Genomic DNA, 26,869 nt, shown 5'->3' on the forward strand with positions numbered 1-26,869 from the left:
GTTCCTGCCTTCCTAAAGCTAAGTTTTCTCTGCTATTTTTCATATGAGTTTTTGTCTGGTTTACTTAGTTTTTGTGTTCAGCCAGCCCTGGCTGGGAATGGGCTGAATCCCCATTTTGTCTCTGATCAATTGATCTCTTTTGCTCTGTCTTCAGAATATACCTGAGTGCTGATATAGTGTTTTGAAGTCTTAACGACTTCAGGGCCTTTTTCTATCAGACGTGTTGGACATTATTTTTGGCAGGGTTTTTTGCGTAATTGCAGACAGCGACTTTTCTTTCCTGTTCTTTCTAGTTAGTGAGGGCCCCATTGTTTGCTCAGCCTATCTTTCTATCGGTGTCTGTGTTTTCATCTTGTTTCACCAACAATACATGTTGGGGGCTGTCTATTGCTTTGGGGTTTGCTCTGGGGCATGTTAGATTTTCCCTTTCTTTAGGCTTATTTAGTTCTCTGGCCATGACGAGGCATCTAGGACCACCGTAGGCACGCTCCACGGCTACTGCTAGTTGTTGTGGATAGCATCAGGGGTCTGCAATCCGCTAGTTACCAACCTCTCCGGTTTTCTGGGCTTAGCTTGCTTTTTGTTTTTTCCTCCTCGGTGACTCATTCATAACAGAGAAGCTACCCACAAATCCACCCAGGGGTGTGTTTAAGAACGCCATAGTAAAGTATATATGAGTGTGTGTGTCAAAGACCTGTGATGAGGTCGTAGCCATGTAACCCGGTGGGCGTGGCTACGGACCATATAAAGTGGCCAGGGTAGGTCACATGACGTGAATCCTTGGACCTGGTTGGTCTGTTGTGGTAGGTCCCGCTGGGAGATGGAGCTTCCTGCCTGACAGCACCTGAATGCTGTGAGTAATGGCTGCAAGTGTCTGACAGTTCCCAGGGAGAGGGAATGAACGTCTGCAGTGAGCTGAAGCAGCCATGAGGTAACCCTGACGGGGTGAGAACTGTGAGGCTGAAGAGCCTGAGTACTAGACATTGCATAACCTGTGTGACCACAGGCTTTACAGAGGGAAGCTCTGTCATGAACGCTATGCTGATTATATGAACTTTATGTTGCTGCTGTGGGTTTATGATGCATGAATAAACCGCATGGATTGTTATTGTTTTTTGGAAAACCCATGCCGGACATGATTTGGCTGCCAAGCGAGTGTCCCAAACCTTGAATGACAGCGCTACCTTACAATATCTTTGAGAAATGGCTTTTTTCTTGCCACTCTTCCATAAAGGCCAGATTTTGCAGGGCACGACTGATTGTTGTCCTATGGACAGACTGTTCCACCTCAGCTGTAGATCTCTGCAGTTCATCCAGAGTGATCATGGGCCTCTTGGCTGCATCTCTGATCAGTCTTCTTTTTGTTTGAGATGAAAGTTTAGAGGGACGGCTGGGTCTTAGTAGATTTGCAGTGGTATGATACTCCTTCCATTTCAATATGATCACTTGCACAGTGTTCCTTGGGATGTTTAAAGCTTTGGAAATCATTTTATATCCAAATTCAGCTTTAAATTTCTCCACAGCAGTATCAAGGACCTGTCTGTTGTGTTCCTTAGTCTTCATGATGCTCTCTGTGCTTCAAACAGAACCCTGAGACTATCACAGAGCAGGTGCATTTATACGGAGACTTGATTACACACAGGTGGATTATATTTATCATCATTAGTCATTTAGGACAACATTGGATCGTTCAGAGATCCCCAATGAGCTTTTCGAGTGAGTTTGCTGCACTGAATGTAAGGCTATGTGCACACGTGCGGCATTTCCACGGAGATTTCCGCTGCAATTCCGCAACTCCCTGCCGCGGGAAATCCGCATGTGGAATCCCGCGAAAAACTAGCATTTTGCAAGCGTAATTAGCTTGTAGAATGCTAGCGTTTTTCAAGAGATCTGTAGCATTGGAAAATTGATTGACAGGTTGGTCACACTTGTCAAACCTAGTGTTTGACCAACTTTTTACTACTATGCAGCCTCAGTAGTAAAAAGATACAATGTTAAAAATTATAAAAAAAAAATTAAAAATTGTGTTATTCTCACCTTCCGGCGTCCCCCCGCAGCGTTCCCAGGCCTCAGCGATGCTCCCGGCAAGTCCCGTTCCCAGCGATGCCTTGCGACAATGACCCCAGATGACATAGCATTTTGCGAGACCACTACATCATCACAGGTCATTGTCGCAAGGCATCACTGGGAACGGGACTTGTCGGGAGCATCGCTGAGGCCTGGGAAGGCTGCGGGGGATGCCGGAAGGTGAGAATATCACGATTTTTTTATTTTAATAATTTTTTTAACAGGGATATGGTACCCAGGGTCTGGAGGACAGTCTCCTCCAGACCCTGGGTACCATCTGCTCATTTTCAGCTTACTTTGCTCATGGTGGGTATAGCCACATGCGGAAAGTAAGCGGAACAATGCATTCTTATGTGTGCGGAGTCCCTGCGATTCCGCTAAAAGAATGAGCATGCTGTGTATTTTTCCGCGATGTGATTCTGCCGTGGAAAAAAATGCAGCATTAGCACAGCATGGAATTCAATGGGTTGCTTATTATATGCGTTTTCGCAGCAAAAATTTCCGGCAAAAACGCATAAAATCAGCGGCAATTCCATACGTGTGCACATAGCCTAAAGGGGCCGAATAATATTGCATGCCCCACTTTTCAGTTTTTGAATTTCCACAAAAATTTACAATAATCGATAAATTTTGTTCAACTTCACAATTGTGTTCCACTTGTTGTTGATTCTTCACCAAAAATTTACATTTGGTACCTTTATGTTTGAAGCATATGTGGGAAAAGGTTGAAAAGTTCCAGGAAGTCGAATACTTTCGCAACGCACTGTTTGCCTGTAGGATAAGTCTTCAATGTCAACAAAGTTGTGGTCAGTCCCATTAAAGGGGTTGTTCCACAAAGTACATTATAATAAATAATTCTTTGAATAGAAATAAGTTCCACAATTGGTTGTGTTTTAAAGAAACGTTCCTGTGCTGAGATAATCTATTAAATGTGCCCCTGCTGTGTACTGTGTAATGGCTGTGTCTGACCTTACAGGAATATACCACATGTCCTGGGCAGAGGAGGAAGCAAAAGAGAGTATACCGACAGGACAGCATGTCTTACCTCACAGAAAGAATCTGCTACAATACCATGCTGTCCTGAGTGTTTACTTTGTTTTTCTTCCTCCCATGTTTCTGCATAGACAGACACAGCCATTACATTGAGATTTTAATATTTAATTTTAAATATTAACATTATGAACTAAGCACGTAGGGCAAGAGCCCCTATAAAAAGTTCACCTTTTAGAATTTTAATCAGTGCTTTAATATATTATGCTAATTTTGTGCTCTGTGCACCTTTGGTGTGTTGGCCAAGCTATTCAGTGCACTGTTACACCCAATGGATTTGAATGCCCTCCGCCTCACGCACAACTGATTTACAGCGATGACTTGCCTGAGTTGTCTCAGGAGACAGTGCTCACTCCAAGCAAGCCAGCATTGTCGTCATCAGTGAGGGAGGCGGGGAATGCAAAATCAGTTGGTGAAACTGAGAATCTTGTCCATGCCATAAGTACACCGAGCACCCTCATTATAGCATTTCATTAATCTTCAGTTCTTGCAGAATAGAAGCAGTGATTTTCCGAAACTGCCATCTTTAAAGATGGGTATAAATGGAAACTTTCCAATTTTCTTTGTATTAAAATTGTGCACAGTTCTCCAGAAAATAACAATTTTGTACTTTATTGCTCCCAGCTTGTTGTCTTGGTTACAGTCTAGTACTGGAGGTTGAACATCCATAGTGCTTTCAAGCTTTTTTATTTAGCGATATTAAGCACTGCACTGAAGCTCGCTGGGATTATTGGAGCGCACTATGTTCTTACCTGATCCCAGCCGCCTTCATTGTTACTTAGATGCTCTGATGTTGCAGAGTCAAAACTACCTAATACAGCAGCATTGGGGAGTGCACAGTTCAGGCCAACGGAACCACAATGCCAAGAGTCCAAACTGTCAGTCAAGCTGGAGAGCCTGCACCCCAGCAAGCACCACCAGGAGGCTGGGGATGGGGGGGAGGTTGTGCTTCTGCCATAGATGATGGGACAACTCCTTCAATACATTAAATAGGGTGTATCCACTTTGAGAATCTGTCTTTATCTTCATTTTTTATTTAAACATTTTATTATAAGGTTTTCTTTTAGCAAGAAACATAGACCGTATTTGCTTTTCTCTTGATACATATTTTTAAAGGTTTATTTCCATTTAATTTCCATTGGAACCTCCTGATGTAGTTTCACTGCTCATGGTTGATCCTGTGGAGAAAGCAGTCTCTCTCATTTGGCTTCCTGTTAGCTTAGCAATACTGAGACATGTCTGGAACTGCATTTGTTCTGGTAACTTAGAGGAGCGGTATACTTCAGTACAGGCTGAGTATAGAGGGGCTGAGAGGAGGAATATACTGCACGATGGGGATGTGTGTAGAGGGGCTGAAATCAAATGATGTACTGCAAGATGAGGTTATTATTATTATTATTTATTGTTATAGCGCCATTTATTCCATGGCGCTTTACATGTAAGTAGGAGTATACATAAAAACAAGTACAATAATCTTAAACAATACAAGTCATAACTGGTACAGGAGGAGAGAGGACCCTGCCCGCGAGGGCTCACAATCTTCAAGGGATGGGTGATAATACAGTAGGCGAGGGTAGAGCTGGTCATGCAGCGGTTTGGTCGATCGGTGGTTACTGCAGGTTGTAGGCTTTTCGGAAGAGGTGGGTCTTCAGGCTCTTTTTGAAGGTTTCGATGGTAGGTGAGAGTCTGATATGTTGTGGTAGAGAGTTCCAGAGTAGGGGGTGATGTGCGAGAGAAATCTTGTATGCGATTGTGGGAAGAGGAGATAAGAGGGGAGTAGAGAAGGAGATCTTGTGAGGATCGGAGGTTGCGTGCGGGAAAGTACCGGGAGACGAGGTTACAGATGTATGGAGGAGACAGGTTGTGGATGGCTTTGTATGTCATGGTTAGGGTTTTGTAATGGAGTCTCTGGGCAATTGGGAGTCAGTGAAGGGATTGACAGAGGGGAGAAGCTGGGGAATAGCGGGGGGGGACAGGTGGATTAGTCGGGCAGCAGAGTTTAGAATAGATTGGAGGGGTGCGAGAGTTTTTGAGGGGAGGCCACAGAGCATGAGGTTGCAGTAGTCAAGGCGAGAGATGATGAGGGCATGGACTAGGGTTTTTGCAGATTCTTGGGTGAGGAATGAACGGATTCGTGAAATATTTTTGAGTTGAAGTCGGCAGGAAGTGGAAAGGGCTTGGATATGTGGTTTGAAGGAGAGATCAGCGTCAAGGATTACTCCGAGGCAGCGAGCTTGTGGGACTGGGGAGAGTGGGCAGTCATTTACTGTAATTGATAGGTTCATAGGGGGGTCACGTGAGATGGGGGAAAGATGATGAATTCTGTTTTGTCCATGTTGAGTTTCAGAAATCTAGCGGAGAAGAATGATGAAATAGTGGACAGACATTGAGGGATTCTGTTTAGTAGGGAGGTGATATCTGGTCCAGAGATGTAGATCTGTGTGTCATCAGCGTAAAGATGATACTGAAAGCCATGAGATTCTATGAGCTGTCCCAGGCCAAAGGTGTAAATAGAGAACAGCAGGGGCCCAAGGACTGAACCTTGTGGGACTCCGACAGATAGGGGGCGAGGTGAGGAGGTGGTGTGTGAGTGGGAGACGCTGAATGTCCGGTCTGTTAGGTATGATGAGATCCAGGATAGGGCCAAATCTGTGATGCCGAGGGATGAGAGGGTCTGTAATAATAGGGAATGGTCCACTGTGTCAAAGGCAGCCGACAGGTCCAGGAGGAGGAGGACAGAGTAGTGTCGCTTGCTCTTGGCGGTTAAGAGGTCATTGGTGACCTTAGTAAGGGCAGTTTTAGTGGAGTGGTGTGACCGGAAGCCAGATTGTAAGTGGTCGAAGAGGGAGCAAGAAGAGAGATGGGAGGACAGTTCAAGGTAGACGTGTTGTTCCAGTAGCTTGGAGGCGTAAGGGAGAAGTGATATAGGGCGATAGCTAGATACAGAGGATGGGTCAAGAGAGGGCTTTTTGAGGATAGGTGTGATGGAGGCATGTTTAAAGCTTGAGGGGAAAACACCAGTTGTTAGTGATAGGTTGAAGAGATGGGTTAGGGTTGGGATGAAGACTGTGGTGAGGTTTGGTATGAAGTGGGATGGGATCGGGTCGAGTGCACAGGTGGTGAGATGTGATCTTGAGAGTAGAGTGGAGAGTCGATCTTCTGTAATGGTGGAGAAGTTGGTTTTGAAGGTGGAGGGCTGGGAAGTCAGGAGGAAGGGCTCTGGGGGTTGTTGACCAAAACTATCCCTGATGTTATCAATTTTCTGCTTGAAAAATGAGGCAAAGTCTTCAGCTGAGATGAGTGGGGAGGTAGGAGGTGCTGGGGGGCGGAGGAGAGAATTGAAGGTGTTGAATAACTGTTTAGGGTTGTGAGACAGGGAGGATATGAGAGATGAGAAGTAGGTTTGTTTAGCTGTGGCGAGTGTGGTCTTGAAAGTAGTGAGGGACTGTTTGAATGCGATGAAGTGCTCGTTGGAGTGGGATCTTTTCCATCTGCGCTCAGCAGCCCTGGAAGCTCTCCTCAGCTCTTTGGTCCGGCTGGTGTGCCAGGGCTGTCTGTTGATTTTGCGAGTTTTGGTCTGTGTAAGTGGGCCAGCGGATTCCAAAGCTACAGCTATTGTAGTGTTATATAGAGCAGCAGTGTCATCTGCATTGTGTAAGGAACTTATATCTGTGAGAGGGAGGAGGGATTCAGAGAATGAGTGTAGGTCAAGGTGTTTAAGATTCCTGCGAGGGTGTGAAAGTTTGTGGGGTGGGGATTGTAGACATGGAGTGAAGAGGGAAGAGAATGTGAGCAGGTTGTGGTCAGAGAGAGGAAGAGGTGAGTTAGAGAGGTTAGATAGGGAGCAGAGGCGGGTGAAGATGAGGTCCAGTGTGTGGCCATCTTTATGGGTGGATGTAGAAGACCATTGAGTGAGGCCGAAGGAGGAAGTGAGAGATAGAAGTTTAGTGGCAGCTGAGAGGGAAGTGTCAATGGGGATGTTGAAGTCGCCCATGATGATAGTAGGGATGTCCGCGGAAAGGAAATGAAGTAACCAGGTGGTGAAGTGGTCAAAGAAGGTGGTGGCTGGCCCTGGGGGGCGGTAGATGACAGCCAGTTGGAGGGGGAGTAGATGCGCACAGAGTGCACCTCAAAGGAAGGGAGGGTACCAGAGGGTGGCAGTGGGATTGGGGTGAAGGAGCAGGTATCTGACAGGAGAAAACCAACTCCTCCGCCATGTTTGCTGCTGAGGCGGGGGGTGTGAGAAAGGTGGATGCCGCCATACGAAAGTGCAGCAGGAGAGGCTGTGTCAGAAGGGGTGAGCCAGGTTTCGGTGATGGCGAGGAAGGAAAGTTTGGTAGTAACAAAAAGATCACGGATGTAGGAAAGCTTGTTGCAGACAGAGCGAGCGTTCCACAGAGCTCCTGTTAGTGGGACTGGGGAAGCGGGGGCTGGGTGAATGGGTATAAGGTTGGAGAGGTTACGGAAGGTTGTGATAGAGCGTGGATGGGAGGTAGAAATGACTGTGGGAATGTGGTGAGGAGGACCAGGATTTGGAGAGATATCACCAGCAGTGAGAAGGAGCAGAGAAAGTGTTAGCAGGTGGGAGCAGGAGAGTGCATGAGGGGGCTGTCTGTGTTTGGAGACAGAGGATTGTATGTTAAGGAACAGTTTTGAGGCGGAGGTGAGGTGGATGGGGAGGATTGAAGAAGAGATGAACAGTTCCTTACTAGGAGTAGGGATTAGGGGAATTAGCAGAAAGTGAAGGATTATTGGGGTGAAAATGAAAACAAACAGAAACATTGTTTACAGTGACTGTACAGTTACCTTCAGTTCCCTTTTGGTTCAATTCTGGTTTTAATTCTTAAATTAATCTTCACACTTCTAGAACACACTTATAGGAAATCACACTGCAGACTGAAGTCTTTATGCAGACTTGTGCTCTGCAATATATGTACAACTAAGTGCAGTCAGGTGTGAAGCAGAGAGGAGTGGTCTCTGCTCATCTTGGCCAGACAATTAAGAGTGGACCAGATGTATATGATCAAGCCAGAGTAAACAAGGTCATAAATAACACTGGGGTAAGCTGGGGTTAGCTGAAAGGCATACCATGTGAATGCTAGGTGCAAAGGCAAGTCTATGTGCAAAGCTGGGTGATGCACTGTGTGCCCTTCATAGACAGATAGCAGGAGAGCAGGAGAGCTGGGTGGATGGACATACCATGTGAATGCTAGGTGCAGAGGTTGTGTGTGTATATATAAGGGCTTAAAGGAAAATATACTTTTAGGCTGGGGCTGTATATAGAGTGGACTAAAATGACAGCAACAATTGCACTCGGTATATGGTTCTGAGGGGACTGGTGTACTGAAGGATGGAGCTGTCTATAGGGGTGCTATACTGCAAAATAGAGCTGTGTTTAGAGTGTACTGATAGAATCTATATACTGTAGGATGGGGATGTATGTAGAGTGATGAAAGCAGAGCTATAATCGAGGCTGGAACTGTGCATAGAGGGACTAAGATGAGGTTAAGGCCTCTTTCACACTTCCGTTTTTGACCATCAGTCAAAATCCGCCAGTTTTTGACAAAAACGGATCCGCCATTTTTTTTGGCGGATCTGTTTTTTTCCCCATTGAGTTGCATTACTGGCGGATCTTGACGGATGGCCATCCGTTGGATCCGTTTTTTTGCGGATCCGCCAAAATGTTTTCGTCCGCCGGCATGCCTGGACGGACCCTGCAACGTTTTTTTTGCTGTAGGATCCGCATTTTACAGTGCGCATGCCCGGAGAAAGGAAGTCAGCCGGGAATTTAACCCTGAAATCCTTTCTGGCGGTGGAAAAAAAAAACTCTCTCTCTCTCTCTCCTTTAAAATTCTTCAGCCAACGGATCCGTCAAAAATCCGGACTGCTAACATCCGTTCACTTCAGTTAACAACGGATCTGCTTTCTGCCATTTTGGCGGATTTTAACTGATGACAAAAAACTGAAGTGTGAAACAGGCCTAACAGTTTGTTGCTTAGAGATCAGTGATATGAAACTCCAAATGCTGCTCTGTTCGTGCATATAGTAATCCTCTGTCATCTGCATTGAAAGAGCAGCATTTGCAATTTCACATCACTGATCTCTCATCAGGCAACAGAGAACTCTGGACTATCTTATAATTACAAGTTCCAGTGTGGAGACATGCAGGACATTTGAGCTCTTCTAGAAACTTTATAGCAATTATGTAAAACCACACAGACCGCAATATTGATGTTGTTGGCAGCAGATAAAATTGTTGGTCAAGCAGGGTACTGTACAGGAACAGAGCGTGCATAGGAGCGTAAAGTGAATTCTACAATTATGTGATGTGCACACAGAGTTTTTTTTTTTAAGAGAATCTGTCACCCCATTTTAGCCCTATAAGCTGCGGCCAAAGCCATCAGGGGCTTATCTACAGCATTCTGTAATGCTGTAGATAATCCCCCGATGAAACCTGAAAGATAAGTAAAATATGTTAGATTATACTCACCGGGGGGCATGGTGCGGTGGGTGTTGCGGTCCGGTCCGGCGCCTCCCATGTTCATACGATGATGTCCTCTTCCTTGCTTCTCCATCGGCTACTGCTCACGTGTACTTTATCTGTCCTGTTGAGGGCAGAGTCAAGTACTGCAGTGCGCAGGTACGGGACCTCTCTGTCCTTTCCCGGCGCCTGCGCACTGCAGTACTTTACTCTGCCCTCAACAGGGCAGTTAAAGTACGCCTGCGCAGGAGCCGAGGGAGAGGCAAGGAGGAGGACATCATCGTATGAAGATGGGAGGCACCGGACAGGACGGCGACACCCATTGGACCGGACGCCAGGGTGAGTATAATCTAACTCTTTTTTTCTTATCTTTCAGGTTACATCGGGGGCTTATCTACAGCATTACAGATTGCTGTAGATAAGCACCTGATGGCGGTGCCGTCAGCTGATAGGGCTAAAATGGGGTGACAGACTCCCTTTAGGTTTTTGGAGAGAGGGAAAACATACTCTTTACCTAGTTACTAAATCAGGGAGGTGGGACTAGTCAGGAGCACATTTGTGGCAGGGAGGTGACTGCATGCAGCACTGAGTAGAAGCATGTGCTTCTGGGAATTTGTAGTTTTAGCAGTGTAAGTATGTGACTGCTCATTCAGCTTTGTGAAGCTGGATGCAGAGAGGGGCAGGTAGAAATGAAAAAAGACAGAAAGAAACTCCTATGTTGGGCTTAGCCTTTATACAGTTCTGGCAAAAAAATCTGGCAAAAATTAAGAGACCACCTCATCAAAACCCTGTCATGGGCAGCCCATTCTCCAGACCTGAGCCCCATTGAAAACCTCTGGTATGTAATCAAGAGGATATTGGGTACTCACAAGCCATCAAACAAAGATGAACTGCTTAAATTTTGGCCTCAGAACTTAGTAGTGTGAAAGACTGATGGCAAGCATGCCAAGACGCATGAAAGCTGTGATTAAAAATCATGGTTATTCTACAAAATATTGATTTCTGAACTCTTCCTGAGTTAAAACATTAGTATTGTTGTTTCTAAATGATTATGAACTTGTTTTTGTTAGGGTCGGCGGAACGCACCAGATATAAATAATAGGAGGTGCGTTCGCCGCCCGGGGTCCACCGTGCGGTAGATGACAAGACCGCTGCTGGACAATGGCAGGCTCGCTAACTGGCGAAGTACAGCACTCGGGTTAACGTCACCCAAGGACTGAAAGGCGGACTCTGTTAAGCCACAGAGACGCCCTAACATAAATTAGAAATGAACGCTGGACCTGTTACCTCCACAGGCCAGCCGACGTGTGGCGTCGCAGCCGCGAACACCAGTGGCTGCTGCTACTGCAGCGCAGCGGAAACTAGCCGCTAAGCGACGGTGCCGGAGAGCCGGACACCGACGGACGCTAGTATAGGTGCGGTAAGCACAGTGGCGTGTAGCTTGCCACAACCTGGCGCTGACTAAACCAACACTCTGTCACCATTCGTAATATCAGAGGGAAGGGGATTCTTAATAAGTCAGTCACCAGTCCATGCATCCATCACCATACACACATAGCAATCTTAGGCTGTGTGCACACGCTGCGGAAAAGGTGCGGATTCATCCGCGCGGATTTTGTAAAATCCGCAGGTGAAACTGCAGGTCAAAATACCTGCGGATTGCTCTGCGGTTTTGCCCTGCGGTTTTTCATCTCCTCAATGGAGGAGATGGCAAACCGCAGGAGAATCCGCAGAAAGAATTGACATGTCAATTCTTTCTGCGGATTGAAAACCGCAGATAATCCGCGCGGAAAATTCCGCACCGTCTGCACTGCGGTTTTTGATTCCCATAGGGAATCATGGTACTGTACACCGCAGCAGAAACTGCTGCGGGTCCGCAGCGGCCAAAACCGCTGCGGAACCGCAGCAAAATCCGCAGCGTGTGCACACAGCCTTAGACTACACTAGCGCATGGCCGAGCCGCCATGCGGGCTTTTTATAGCCATGTGCTTCCGGGACCATCCAGTACCCTGGAAAGGACCAATCAGATCCGACGCAGGACCTGAGCATGTGACCCCTGCTCTCTAGTGAAAGGTCAAGTTGCGGGCATGCCCAGTAGCACGGCACGAGGACTTAGCTTCTGGAGCGGTTCCCTGCAGGGCAGGTTGCGCTACCTGGCTACACCAGAGGTGGCAGCAACATCCAGACTCCCAGAACGAGTTGGAGCAGCACGCCTGGCTCGCCGTGATTGCTGAGCAGGGCCCTGAGCGGTCGGAGCGGAATGGGAGACCGCTGAATGTACGGCACTGGATTCCTGCTGTGCAGAGCCACAAATCTGATGCCTAACATTACCCCCCCTCCTAGGGCCCCCTCCCCTCTGCGCCTCACTGCGCTCAAAGGCCGCGATCCGGAGTGGTGTGTGGATGTTTTCCACCGGCTCCCAGGTTCGAGCCTCGGGACCATGACCCTTCCAATCCACTAAATAAAATGTTTTGCCACGTACAAACCTGCGCGCTACGATGGCATTAACCTCAAACTCGACAGAGGACAAGTCTGACGACGCGGCCGATGACTCGGAAAACCGGGCCATGTGAACTGGTTTGAGGAGGGACACATGAATCACGTCCGAAATGGCTAAATGTGGAGGAAAAGCCAGGCGGTAGACCACCAAGCTAATTCGCTCGAGGACCTTGAAAGGTCCAATGTATCGCGGCGCGAACTTGGGGGACTCGACCCGCAGTTTGATATTTCGGGTGGAGAGCCACACCATGTCGCCAGAGGAGAAACTTGAGGCGAGTCGCCGTTGCGTGTCGGCGGATGCCCTCATCCTTTCCTTAGAAGCACGGATAGCATCCTGAGTGCGATCCCAAATCTCCCGGGCCTCCACTGCCCAGTCTGCCACCCTGGAGTCAGCGGAGGACACTGGCATCGGGACAGGGACGCGTGGATGTTGGCCGTAATTTAGGAGAAAGGGCGTCTGACCAGTGGAATCAGCCACCGCATTGTTTAGGGCAAATTCAGCCCATGGTAGCAAGGATGCCCAGTCATCCTGCCTGGCAAAGACAAAATGCCGCAGGTAGGTGACCAAGGTCTGATTGGCTCTCTCAACCAAGCCATTCGTCTCGGGATGGTAAGCGGAGGACAGATTGAGCTCAATGCTAAGTAAGCTGCAGAGCTCCCTCCAAAACCGAGATGCGAACTGGGGACCTTGATCACTAACGATTTTGTCCGGCATGCCATGTAGACGGAATACGTGCTTTATGAACAGTGTGGCGAGACCACGAGCGGAAGACAACCGTGCGAGTGGCACCAGATGCACCATTTTGGAAAAATGGTCGGTGACCACCCAGGTGACCGTACTGCCACCAGACTTGGGCAGGCCAACCACAAAGTCCATGCCAACCATCTCCCAAGGTCTATCCGCCACTGGCAGAGGATACAACAGCCCCGCCGGCCTCTGTCTAGAGGGCCTGTTCCGAGCACACGAGACGCATGCTTGTACGTATTCCTTGACATCTCGAGCCATATGCAGCTACCAATATGACCTTGCCATGAGTTCAGTGGTCCATTTATTGCCAAAGTGACCACCCACCCTGGAGGCGTGTGCCCAAGCGAGGACCTACAGGCCGTAGCTGAGGAGGCACCAAGGTCTCGCCTGGTGGCACTGACTCGAGAGCGACTGGCGCCATGGTCGTAAAACTCCGGCGGGAGGATTAACCGAGGCTCAGCCTCTCCTTCTTCCGCAGAAACCACCGAGCATGAGAGAGCATCCGCACGGACGTTCTTCTCTCCTGAGAGATAATGCAAGGTGAAGCGGGAAAAGAAGAGCGACCATCTGGCCTGACGTGAGTTCAAGCGCTGGGCCGTCTGTAGGTAGACCAGATTTTTATGGTCCGTATATACCTGGAAGGGGAACCGAGCTCCCTCCAGGAGATGTCTCCACTCAAAAAAGGCCAACTTCATGGTTAGCAATTCCCTGTCACCGATGGAGTAATTCTTCTCCGCCGGTGTGAAGGTCTTTGAGAAGAAGAAGCAGGGATGCTTCCGACCTTGAGCATACTTTTGGAAAAGGACAGCTCCTGCACCGACAGAAGAGGCATCTACCTCCAGTATAAATGGTTTATTCACATCGGGACGATGTAAAATGGGAGCGCCAGGAAAATTAGATTTTATAGCCGAGAAGGCCTTTGGAGACTTGCTCAGTCCAAGCGTTGGGGTTAGCTCCTTTCTTTGTGAGAGCAATCAGAGGAGCAAACCAGTGTGGAAAAGTGTGGTATAAACTGACGGTAATAATTGACGAACCTCAGAAAGCGCTGCACCGCTTTGAGTGAATGGGGTTCTTGCCAGTCCATTACCGCTTGCAGTTTGGCAGGATCCATAGCCAATCCCTTGGCCGAGATGATGTAGCCCAGGAACGGCAAGAACTCCTGCTCAAACTGGCACTTTTCTAGCTTGGCGAAAAGAGAATTCGCCCGTAGACTGTCGAAGACCCTGCAGACCTCTGTCCGGTGGGTAGTCAAATATGGCGAGAAGATGAGGATGTCATCCAGATAGACCACCACCGAGGTAGAGAGCATGTCGCGGAAGACGTCGTTGATGAAATCCTGGAAGACAGCAGGCGCATTACACAGGCCGAAGGGCATGACCAGATATTCATAGTGGCCATCCCTGGTATTAAAGGCTGTCTTCCACTCGTCTCCCTCGCGAATGCGAATCAGGTTGTATGCCCCCCGCAGATCTAGTTTCGTAAAGATCCGGGCCCCTCGCAACCTGTCAAACAGTTCAGAGATCATCGGAAGAGGGTATTTATTTTTTACTGTTATGGAATTGAGACATCTGTAGTCAATGCAGGGACGTAACTCTCCGTTCTTCTTCTGAACGAAGAAGAACCCTGCACCAGCCGGCGACACCGACTTTCTGATAAAACCTCTAGCCAGGTTCTCCCGGATATATTGTGACATAGCTTCTGTCTCGGGGAGCAATAGTGGATACACACAGCCTCTAGGAGGTTCTGTGCCTGGCGTGAGGTCTATCTGGCAATCATATGGACGGTGCGGCAGGAGCGTCTCCGCAGATTTTTTGGAGAAGACGTCCGCGTACTGGTGGTAGGGTTTATGAAGCGCGGAGAGATCAGCAGGCACTTCAGTGGAAGCTACCTGAAGAATGCCCCTCAGACACCTTCCCTCACAGTCCTTGCTGCAGGCCAGTATCTTCCCTGACGCCCACTCGATATGAGGAGCGTGGCAACGGAGCCAGGGAAGACCAAGAAGCACCTGGTCGATGCCATCAGGCAAAATGAGCAGGGACAGAGTCTCACGATGGGAGGTAGAGATAGAAAGCCCGAGTGGAACTGTCTGATGGGTCACCTGAGTGGGCAAATGTGCACCATTAACCACCATGATGGTCAGAGGCTGGGGCAGCAACACCTGGAGAATAGCGTGTTTCTGGGCGAAGGTTGAGGACATAAAATTCCCTTCCGCCCCGGAATCCACGATAACCTCTGCCTCCCAGGTGAAAGAACCACTGTCTAAGGTACCCCGGAATACTAGTTTGGGTGAAAAGGGTTTCATGTTGGACTGACCACCTCCTATGACCACAGGACGTGGGCGTTTTTTCGCCCGCAAAGGACACGTGCTAGCCGAGTGACCAAACTGTCGGCACTGATAGCAACGTACAGAGCTTTGCATCGGACATGGCTTGGGGCCGGTGCGGGACTCCTCCATAGGTTCAGAGGGTACAAGCTCATGTGCAGGGTATCTCAGCGGTTCGGTGAAGGTGGGAGTCAAATTAACCCTTCGTCTGGATTGTGCACGTTCCAGCCCACGCTCCGTAAACCGGAAGTCAGTGCGGGTGGAAACTGCAATCAGTTCCTCCAGACTTGTGGGAACTTCTCTAGTAGCTAGAGCATCTTTTACATGCTCAGCCAACCCTCTCCAAAACACCAGGACTAATGCTTTGTCTGGCCACTCTAATTCGGAAGCCAGTGTCCGGACCCGGACGGCATAATGGCTAACCGAGAGCGACCCCTGTGTTAGGGATAGTAGTTGGAGTGAGGTATCGTGCGTGATCCGTGCTCCCAAAAAGACCTGTTTCAGGGCCGCAAGGAACTGAGCAGCACCCTGAACCACGGGATCATCACGTTCCCACAATGGCGTGGCCCACTGTAATGCCCTGCCAGACAATAATGAGACAATAAACCCCACCTTAGCCCGCTCATTAGGGAACCGTGCAGCCAGGAACTCCAGCTGAATAGAGCACTGGCTGACGAATCCCCTACAGGTGGTGCTGTCACCCAAAATCTTGTCGGGGAGTGGGAGGCGAGAAATTGTCGGCGAGGGCAGAAGTGTTGGCACACGTGAGACCGCCTCAGCGACTGTCTGAGCAGCAGCTAGCGCAGCATTCGCAGCTGAGTTGGTGCTCTCAATAGCCGCCAACCTGCTCTCCAGCTGCCGAATGTAGCGCTGCAGCTGCTGCACGTCTGCCATTACCAGCCAGACCCTGGGCGCTAGTGTAATGTTAGGGTCGGCGGAATGCACCAGATATAAATAATAGGAGGTGCGTTCGCCGCCCGGGGTCCACCATGCGGTAGATGACAAGACCGCTGCTGGACAATGGCAGGCTCGCTAGCTGGCGAAGTACAGCACTCGAGTTAAAGTCACCCAAGGACTGAAAGGCGGACTCTGTTAAGCCACAGAGACGCCCTAACATATATTAGAAATGAACGCCGGACCTGTTGGCTCCACAGGCCAGCCGACGTGTGGCGTCGCAGCCGCGAACACCAGTGGCTGCTACTGCAGCGCGGCGGAAACTAGCTGCTAAGCGACTGTGCTGGAGAGCCGGACACCGACGGATGCTAGTGTAGGTGCGGTAAGCACAGTGGCATGTAGCTTGCCACAACCTGGCGTTGACTAAGCCAACACTCTGTCACCATTCGTAATATCAGAGGGAAGGGGATTCTTAATAAGTCAGTCACCAGTCCATGCATCCATCACCATACACACATAGCAATCTTAGATTACACTAGCACATGGCCGAGACGCCATGCGGGCTTTTTATAGCCATGCGCTTCCGGGACTCTCCAGTACCCTGGAAAGGACCAATCGGATCCGACGCAGGACCTGAGCATGTGACCCCTGCTCTCCAGTGAGAGGTCAAGTTGCGGGCATGCCCAGTAGCACGGCACGAGGACTTAGCCTCTGGAGCGGTTCCCTGCAGGGCAGGTTGCGCTACCATTGCTGCACCAGAGGGGGCAACAATATCCAGGCTCACAGAACGAGTCTGAGCAGCACGCCTGGCTCGCCGTGATTGCTGAGCTGGGCCCTGAGCGGTCGGAGCGGAATGGGAGACCGCTGAATGTACGGCTCTGGATTCCTGCTATGCAGAGCCAGAAATCCGACGCCTAACAGTTTTATTTGCATTATTTGAGGTCTGAAAGCACTTTTTTTATTTTGTCCTTTTCAGAAAAAAACAAAAACAATTTTTTTTTGCTTGGAGATTCAGAGACATGTCAGAAGTTTGTAGACTAAAAGAACAATTTTTCATTTTACTCAAAAATATATCTATAGAGAGAAAAATCAGACAAACTGAAAATGTTGCAGTGGTCTCTTAATTTTTGCCAGAGCTGTATATACAAAAATTATGCATTTACTGTGCTGTGTGAAAAATGTGATTATGGCAATAACCTTCTAAAATATTTTGGAGGTTGTCCTCTACTAGACGTCCTCTTTTGAATGCCCCCAGTGTGCTATATTAAAATAAGAAGAAACCATACTTGACTGTTGGAACAGTGTTGCTCCTCCGCTCAGCATTGCATTCCCCCATGATCTTGCAACATTGTTTTTGATTGCAGTACTTGGAGAAAAATTTGTTTTTTTTTTCCTATTATATGTTCTCTCCTAGTGAGCATTCTTTTTGAAAGTATTATTTTACTGGTTTCAAGTATTTTCTTCATTATTATCCTTTCTGAATGCATCTATCTTCTTTATTATAAGCATATATTTGTAGTTGTTAAGTACGTTTTTTACTACTTTTAAGATTATCACAAAGACATCAGACTCCAAAGATGTCCATGAATTTTTAATTTCCAAAGAAGATTTTGAGGCAAAGGAGAAGAACAAGGAATCAATTTTCACTGGCTATATAAGAAACAGAAAGGTATGAACATTGTGAAAACCTCTGTTTGACAGCATGTTTTGTATATTGAATGGCCATCCTTAAAGGGTTTTCTCGGACTTTTATATTGAGGGCACCCTAGCTGATCAGTTGGACCCGGTGCTGGCGGCATTCTGATGTGCTTAGTTGCAGTGCAGAACTGCACAGATCTTTGCAGCATAGTTTCTGTGTCTGGTTAATGAATATAAGCCACCCATTGATTTGAATAGGGGGCAGATGTTTAGTACTCAGCTATGGCCACTATACAGTTAACTGAGCCCCCTTTCACACATCAGTTTTTTGCTATCAGTCGCAATCCGTCGAATTTTTTTAAAAAAATGGATCCGGCGAGTAATGCCGCTGGATCCGTTTTTTGCTCATCGACTTGTATTAACGACGGATTGCCGCACGTTTCATCCGTCGTTCACCGGATCCGTCGAAAATTATTTGTCCGTCGGCCGGAGACGACGGACAAAGTAACGTTTTTTGTCTACGTCGAAAAATCGAACAGCGACGAATCTGTCGCTGTCCGTTGTTTGCTAGAATGGAAGCCTATGGGCACAGGATCCGTCGTAATCCGTCAAATGACGGAATCCGGCGACGGATTCCATTATTTTTTAACTGAGCATGCTCCGATTACTATCTCCACCCCAAACTATCTTAATTTATAATTCTTTAATAAATAAAAATATATTTTTCTCTTTCGCCTCATTGGGGGACACAGATACTGTGGGTGTATGCTTCTGCCGCTAGGAGGCTGACACAAAATGAAAAAAAAAGAGGTTAGCTCCTCCTCCGCCGTATACACCCTCGCCCCTATTGCGGTCGGAGATAAGTTTTTTGCTTAGTGTCCATGGAGGCACAAGTCTGTTTTTTTTTTTTTTCTCCAGACTTTTTTCGTCTTTTTCGATGAAGATGTGACGGGCAACGGATCCTATTGAAAGGGTCCGATTTCTCCAAACCAACAACGGTCGAGCGCGTGCGAGTATCCCTCCACGTATCCTCTCCCGCATCGTGGGACACAATGCCGGACTTGGCTCTGACCACCCCTAGGTATTGAAACCATGGGCTGTACAGAGGTACAAGACTAGTCCGTGCGGCCCCCACTGCTCCACCAATGCTTAGACTGCGGTGCTGCAAGGTGGCGGACGGTCCCTCTCCTCACCCCTTGAAGGGGTTAGATGGAGCTAGGGGTGCCTGCACCGTCCTATTTTATCAAGGCCCCCTGACATACCTGCGCTCAGGCTGAAGAGGATCATTGGTGAGGAGAGGGTCTGGGAGGGCTCCTGCGAAGATCTCAGGGCTGGAGCCCCCAGCTGGCGGAAGCCACCGGCCATGCAAGGCTGAGGGTGGCTGGATCCGTCAGGCGGAGTCGCGCAGTTAGTGGCGGCATGTTTTGTGTCCCGCGCCCCCCCCCCCCCCCCCGTCGGGTAGGGGAAAAATTGAGGCCGCAGATTCAGCCAGAGCTAGGCCGCGGCCGAAAGTCCCTCCCCTGGAGCCGAGCGTTACTTCAGGCGGCCTGCCACGCACTGGGCGGCAACGAAGAAATTTAGGCCCCGGCTTCGTAGCGCGGCTAGGCTGCAGAATGGAAGCACCGCCCCTAGAGCGGTTTCACATGCTGGCTCACTCCCACAGCTGGTGGCGCGCGATTTGAAGGAAGCAGCCAGGACGGGGGGGCGCAGGACTGGGGTAAGTGCTGCCCGAGAGGCCACGCTACAGGGAAAACGAGGTGGTACCTCCTCCCCACATCCCCAGCAGCGGACAGATACAGCATGTCCGAAAAGGCAAAGACGCACACGTTCTTTTATGCTGCATGCATCTCTTGTCGGATTGCGTTTCCGCGGGCGCAGAGCAAGCGATTATGCGAAGCCTGCGAATCCGAACGCGCCCAGGAGCCCTCCCCTGCGACCGTGACCAATGTGTCAAATCCCCCGGAGTGGGCCCGATCACAGTCAGAGTCCATGGCGTCGCTTACGAGAGCAATAGAGTCCCTTCAAGCCCCAGATAGGGGCAGGGACAATGGCTCGCAGGCCTTAGAGGGAACCTCCACCTCACAAAAGCCTCCGGCCTGCAGGGGCCGCTCTCACTCCAGGCAGACCCGGAGGAAACGAATCCACACGGTGTCGTCCGGTCCATCCGGTGCCTTGGCATCCGTAGGCTCTGCTTCTCGCTCCCCGTCACCAGTGGTTAATAGCGAGCACACCTCAGATTGCGACTCTGACGAGCCCCTTGACCTGGACACTCCAGGGTCACGTGAAACAGTGGACAGCCTCATAGAAGCCGTCAATCAGACCTTGGGGATTGAGTATGATCCCGCAGCGGCTACGGGGCATAAAGTGGCATTTAAACGAGTGAAGCGCCCGCACGGAATTTTTTCCTCTCACCCGGAGTTTGAGGACATAGTGCAGCGGCACAGAGAATGTCCAGACAGGCGTTTCTCATGTCAAAAGGCACTCGAAACAAGGTATCCATTTGCTCCGGACTTCCGTAAAAGATGGATGGAATCCCCGATGGTGGATCCTCCGGTTTCGCGCCTAGCCACTAAGACCCTGCTATCCGTCCCTAGTGTTTCCGCAATTAGGATCCCATGGATCGCCTTATAAGAGAGCTTAGCTCGCTCAGTATATGAGGCGTCAGGGTCAGCACTCGCTCCCTCATTCGCAGCAACTTGGGTAGCCAAGGCTATGATATCGTGGTCAGAAACATTAAACAAGGTCATGCAGGAGCAGGATCTACCTGCTGAGATTCTTAGGTTGCAGGTCAGATGGCGATGGCCGGAGACTATGCAATCAATGCTTCTTTGGATGCGGCCAATTGCTCGGCACTTGCTGCCGCTAATGCAATTTCAATCAGAAGAGTCCTATGGTTAAGGACATGGCGAGCCGATTCTTCTAAGAAGTCCTTGACTTCCCTGCCTTATCAGTGCGGCCGCTTATTTGGGGAGAAGTTGGATCAACTTATCTCCTACTCCACAGGAGGAAAGAGCGGGTTTCTCCCTCAACAAAAGGTCAAACCGCTTTTTCGTCACCCGTTTCAGGCACGTTTTCAGGCCTTTCGTAACACCGGGTGGACTACAGCGGCCAATTCCGCCGCCTCAGGCCGCCCCAACCAGGATAGGGAGCGGCAGGTCTCATATAGAGCTAACCCATTGGGGAGATTGCGTACTCAGCAGCCCAGATCGAGGGATCTAGATCCCAAAGATCGTCGGCCAAATGACTCGAGGCCTTTACCAGACGACTCCAGCAAGGTGGGCGGCCGCCTGCTCTGATTTTTCCATGTCTGGGCCAATGTCTCTCACGACGCATGGGTAAAGGAATTGTTGGCCTCGGGTTACAAAATAGAATTTGTCAGATACCCGCCAAGACGGTTTTTTTCTTTCCTGGCTTCCCAGGGTGGATGCCCAGGCAAGGGCTCTATTGGGAGCCATCAAATTGCTCCAGCACAACGGAGTCATTGTTCCAGTGCCGGAACACGAAAAAAATCAGGGGTTCTATTCCAACCTTTTTGCGGTTCCCAAAAAGGACTGGTCTGTCAGGCCTGTTTTGGACCTGAAGCTTCTGAACAAATTCATCAGGATCAGACATTTCCAGATGGAGTCTCTCCGGTCAGTCATATCGGCCATGGAGCAGGGAGAATACTTGGCCTCAATAGATATCCAGGACGCGTATCTGCATATTCCCACTCTTCCTCCTCATCAGAGGTTTCTACGCTTTGCCATCAGCAATCTACATTTTCAGTTCGTAGCACTACCCTTCGGGCTAGCCACGGCTCCCAGAGTATTCACAAAGGTTATGGCAGTTGTCATGGCCATACTGCATTCTCGAGGCATAGTCGTCTTGCCTTATCTGGACGACCTCTTGGTCAAACGCCCTTCAATATGGGCATGCGAGGAAAATGTCAACATCACGCTAGATACTCTTGCCTGCTTAGGGTGGTTGGTCAGTGTGAAGAAGTCATCCCTTGTGCCAGCTCAAAAGATCTACTTCTTAGGAATGAGTCTCGACACTCGCCGAGGGTTGGTAATTCTCCCTCAGGAAAAGGTGCTAGCGCTCCTGCAGGGAGTCCGGACACTTCAGCAACCAGTCCCTCATACCATCCGATCCGGGATGAGGAGTCTAGGGAAAATGGTGGCAGCAATGGAAGCAGTACCGGTCGCCCAGTTCCATCTTCGCCCCCTTTAGCACACCCTTTTGTCAGCTTGGGACAAGAATCCCTTCACGCTCGATCGGCAGTGCCGACTGTCCTTTCAAGTCAGTCAGTCGCTCGGATGGTGGTTAACCAGTTCCCCCCAGACCATTGGTTGGTGATGACAACCGATGCCAGTCTCCTCGGCTGGGGAGCGGTGTTTCGCCACCACACGACCCAGGGACGGTGGTCGCCACAGGAGGAACGCCTCCCGATCAACTTAATGGAGATACGAGCAATTCGGCTGGCTCTGCAAAAGTTTCATCACTTTCTAGCAGGCCGCCCCGTCCGGATTCAGTCGGACAATGCCACGGCGGTGGCTTACATGAATCACCAAGGGGGCACCCGCAGCAGAGCAACCATGCGCGAGGTGGGGCACATTCTGCAGTGGGCCGAAGCAAACCACTCGGTGATTTCGGCTGTCCACATCTCGGGCGTGGAAAATTGGGCAGCATACATTCTCAGCCGGCAGGGTCTTGCGTCCGGAGAGTGGTCTCTACATCCCGAAGTCTTTCGGCAGATTTGTCAGCTGTGGGGAACTCCGGATGTGGACCTGATGGCGTCCAGAGTGAAAGCCAAGGTGCCCACATATGTCGCTCAAGCCAGGGACCCACAGGCAATCGCTGTGGACGCGTTGGTTCTGCCATGGAACCAGTTTTGCCTCCCATATCTATTTCCCCCGCTGCCACTACTTCCGAGGGTCATCAAGAAGATCAAGACGGAAGGGGTCCCGGCGATTCTGCTGGCCCCATCGAACTTGGTACGCAGTAATGCAGCTGCTGCCCGAAGTGTGCTTGACGGCATGGCCGTTGAATCTTGGATTCTAACCCAGGCAGGGTTTGGAAGCAAGGTGGTCGCTACAATGATTAGCGCCCGGAAGCCTGCTTCAGCACGAATTTACCACCACACCTGGAAGGTGTTCTTTGCTTGGTGTCAAGGCCGCAGTGTTTCTCCGCTGAGATTCTCGATCCCCAACATCTTGACTTTTCTCCAGTCGGGCCTAGACTCGGGCTTAGCCCCAAGTTCCCTCAGGAGACAAATATCGACTTTCATCCAGGGAGTCTCCCACTTGGTACCTCCCTATAAGGCGCCTATGGACGCTTGGGACCTTAACCTAAGTGTTCTGCAGGAAGCTCCATTTGAACCGCTTCAGGATATCTCTTTGAGGTACCTTTCCGGAAAAGTGGTGGTCCAACTTCCTAGTGGCCATCACTTCTATCAGGCGGGTTTCAGAACTGGCAGCCCTATCCTGCCAAGCCCCGTTCCTCATTTTCCATAAGGATATGGTGGTGCTCAGACCAGCCCCTCCTTTTCTGCCGAAAGTCGTGTCCTCTTTTCACATTGAAGATGTCTTGCCTTCATTTTGTCCTGCACCGGTGCACCGTGTGGAAAAGGCTTTTCACACTTTAGACCTGGTAAGAGCCCTCCGGAGGTACGTGTCGAGGACGGCACCCTTTCGTCAGACGGACACGCTGTTCGTGCCTACCGAAGGGCGCAGGAAGGGACTCGCTGCCTCAAAATCGACCATAGCCATATGGATTTGTTTGACTATTCAGGAGTCCTACTGCATTAAAGGTACGCCGATTTCCAGCAGGGATCATATCGCACTCTACTCGGGCAGTGGGCGCCTCTTGGGCGCTTCAACACCAGGCTTCGACGGAACAGGTTTGCAAGGCAGCAACCTGGTCCAGCCTGCACACATTTGCAAAACATAATATCCATGTACATGCCTCGGTGGATGCGAGCCTGGGTAGAAGGATTCTCCAAGTAGCGGTGGCGCACCTTTTACACAAGAGGTGCATGTAGCTTGTATCGGTGAGTCAATCTCCCACCCAGGGACTGCTTTAGGACGTCCCACAGTATCTGTGTCCCCCAATGAGGCGAAGGAGAAACATGGATTTTTGTGATAACTCACCGTAAAATCCTTTTCTCCGAGATGCTCATTGGGGGGGACAGCACCCACCCTGTTAGCCAGTTGGCTCTTGATTTGTTTAAATTTATATGCATTTGATATAAGGGTCGTGTTTTGGACATGTTGTACCTGTATTAAGGCTGATTTTCTTGTCTTCCTACTGCTTCGGCACCAAAATGATTTCCGCCCGCAATAGGGGCGAGGGTGTATACGGCAGAGGAGGAGCTAACCTCTTTTTTTCACTTAGTGTCAGCCTCCTAGCAGCAGAAGCATACACCCACAGTATCTGTGTTCCCCAATGAGCGTCTCGGAGAAAAGGATTTTACGGTGAGTTATCACAAAAATCCATATTTTTTTATATAAAAAGCTTTATTGTCTTTCATTTATTTAATAAGGTACAATACTTTGGGTAACAAGGTACAATACTTTGGGTAACAAGGTACAAAACGTTGGTTAAAATAGAAAAAATTCATGGTTTGAAAAACGGAAGAAACAGATGAAAAAACTGATGCGACGGATCCATTTTTTTCATCGAATCTGTCGAAAAAACGTATCCGTCGCATCAGTTTTTCACAATCGAGCCAACGGATTGTGACTGATGAAAAAAAACTGATGTGTGAAAGGGGTCTGAGCTGTGCTGTGGTGCTCCACAACAGAGCACATCTGGCTATTGCCCCGCACTGGGAGCATCTGAGTGTCGCAGCCCCACCTACATTTACGTCACATGTCGTGTCCCTGCCTTTGATGCGGGTTTGTAAGCTAAGCCTGCATCTTTCCCAGTAGATGATTGCTGATTTAATTAGTCATGATGTACCTTTAACAGCTGCCCTCAATAAAAAACATTACGACTCTCAGAAGGGGAGGAAATCGAAAGCAAAAAATCGCCCGGGGGACAAATGGGTTAACAAATTGATTTTTCATACATTCTGTAAATGTTTGTTTAATGTCTAATGGTCCTCATTTAATTTTGTAGCCTACTGATTGTTCACATGTTACAGAAGATGAGAAGAACCTTCGTAACCTTATCATGGAGGAGGAGGATAAAAAAAGCTTTACCACTGTTATTGTAACTGGTGTTCAGCCTGAGCATATACTATACTTAAAAAATTACCGTCATCTATGGGTCACACAGCTAGCGTGAGTAGTGAAATGTTAAACTTTCCGCTTTGGAATATGTTGAAAACTTTTATTCCTTTTTTTCATATGTTTTTTAAATATTTTTTTCCCCTAGACACATCTACCATTACTATGTTCATGGAGCATCAGGACATGTATTGGGTAATACAAGAATTACGCAGTCCAACAGAATTGGCATTGAGGTATTTAGCCCATATTTAGTAGAGAATTAATCTTCTCTACTTTTGTTGTGGAATGAATGCTTGTTAAAAAAAAGCCAAAATGTAATAATTGCGGACTTTATTTTTCTTCAAATTTTCGTGCATATATAAACTACAAATACTGAGAAACACACGAAAAAACAATGGAGCCTATAACCCACAACAAAGAGTCTGCATAGTTTCATTAAGTATAAAAATATTTTTAATTATTTGCATACAAAAAGACAGACTACAGTTATTTAGTACGTGTGATAACCAAAACCGAGATCAGATGGTACAAATCAAGGTGCACCGGTTACGAGAAAAGCGTACTGTTACATAGTCCAGATAAATGGGCAAAGGATCACCACCCCAAGATACATGTATATCGTGATAGGTTCGCATCTGAATGAGACTAGGTCGTCATATAGAGTGCCAGTGCCGTCTCAAACATAACTACAATAAAGGGGAGGAAAGGAGGGGAGAGGGGGAAAAGGGACCATACCATACTTTTATCCCGACCAAAATAGTTCCATCCTATATCTCATGACAGAGTGTCACTGCCCACAAAGTAAAGGACATAAAGAGGATAGGAAAGATCAATTACCCATGCTGGGATCCATGAAAAGGTACTTGCCCCTACGCGCATTTCACGGTTGCTTCTTTGGGGGGAGGAAAAAAACGGATGTGCTAAATGTCCCTCACATACCTCTTAAATACCTGGCCAAGGAACACCATTGGTGGCGCATGTCGCGGGTTAGCGGGGGCCGCACCGAGCGACACTCATGGCGTCAAGATGGCGACGCGGTCCACACTGTGCCTGCACGAGCCGCGACGTCACCAAAAGACACCGGAAGTGATACCGGTAACAGCGCCCACACCCAGGACATGCGCACTGGTGAAGAATATCAGGCGCCACCATGTTGTTAATGGGCAAATAATGCCCATTATTCATCAGACCTCTAGGCAACAGCAAGGAGTCAGAAGCTCTATAGCTAAATATTAAACCGCGATACAAAAGGGACCAATATCAATCACATTTTAGTTATATAGTCACAGAAGTTAATAAATATTGGAAATATATAGAAAACTTTTAAATAGATAAATATAATATCGTTTATCATTCTTAATAAGTCCGACTGTAAAGAGGAATATTGAGAGAATTCAGACGGCTCCATATTCCACTATTTCAGAAATTTCCGGAGGCCAGGCGTACAGAAATTCCAGAGGTATAGTCTCACAGGCTAAATAAAGGAGAAACAACATAAAGTTAAAAACAAAATATAAAATGTAGTGACCATTAGAAAGCAGACAACATGAGCTCATAAATAAGAAGAGAAACTAAGTTGTTCATTTAAGCCTAAAGGAACCATAGTCCCCAAGGTTACAATCCAGAGACCTTCTTTTTGCATGAGGAGACGAATACTATCGCCACCCCGAACCCCCATATTAACGTGGTCAATTCTTCTAATACGGGGGGGGGAATGTAGTCATCTGGCCAGTGGTGGACTACAAAAAAGAAGCCTTTAGGCAATTGAAGGATGGGGTTACCTATACTCAATTGTGTAATAATACACTCAATTCTTTTAAGAGTGAACTTTCAGTAATCTTGGAGATGGCGTTCGAGAGAGGCATTATCTCCAAAAAGGTGTTGGATGGATTACTTGTTAAGGCCCCAGTAGTCCCGACTTTTTACCTTTTGCCCAAGGTCCACAAGGATCCTCTCCA

At 48.6% G+C, this 26,869-nt stretch overlaps 1 protein-coding gene across 3 annotated transcripts in view; it reads left to right on the forward strand.

The window, feature by feature from the left end:
- Window positions 1–26,869, forward strand: part of SMCHD1 (structural maintenance of chromosomes flexible hinge domain containing 1) — a 636,391-nt gene that overhangs the window by 132,519 nt on the left and 477,003 nt on the right. For all 3 annotated transcript variants that reach the window (XM_073550884.1, XM_073550885.1, XM_073550886.1), the window contains 3 exons: window positions 17,612–17,731; window positions 24,799–24,962; window positions 25,057–25,144. In XM_073550884.1, coding sequence (XP_073406985.1) covers window positions 17,612–17,731; window positions 24,799–24,962; window positions 25,057–25,144 — 372 coding nt within the window. The remainder of the gene's footprint in view (window positions 1–17,611; window positions 17,732–24,798; window positions 24,963–25,056; window positions 25,145–26,869) is intronic.

This window comes from Dendrobates tinctorius, unplaced genomic scaffold (assembly GCF_039654945.1).
Source record: "Dendrobates tinctorius isolate UK_male_01 unplaced genomic scaffold, ASM3965494v1 ptg000171l, whole genome shotgun sequence".
NCBI classification, from domain to species: domain Eukaryota; kingdom Metazoa; phylum Chordata; class Amphibia; order Anura; family Dendrobatidae; genus Dendrobates; species Dendrobates tinctorius.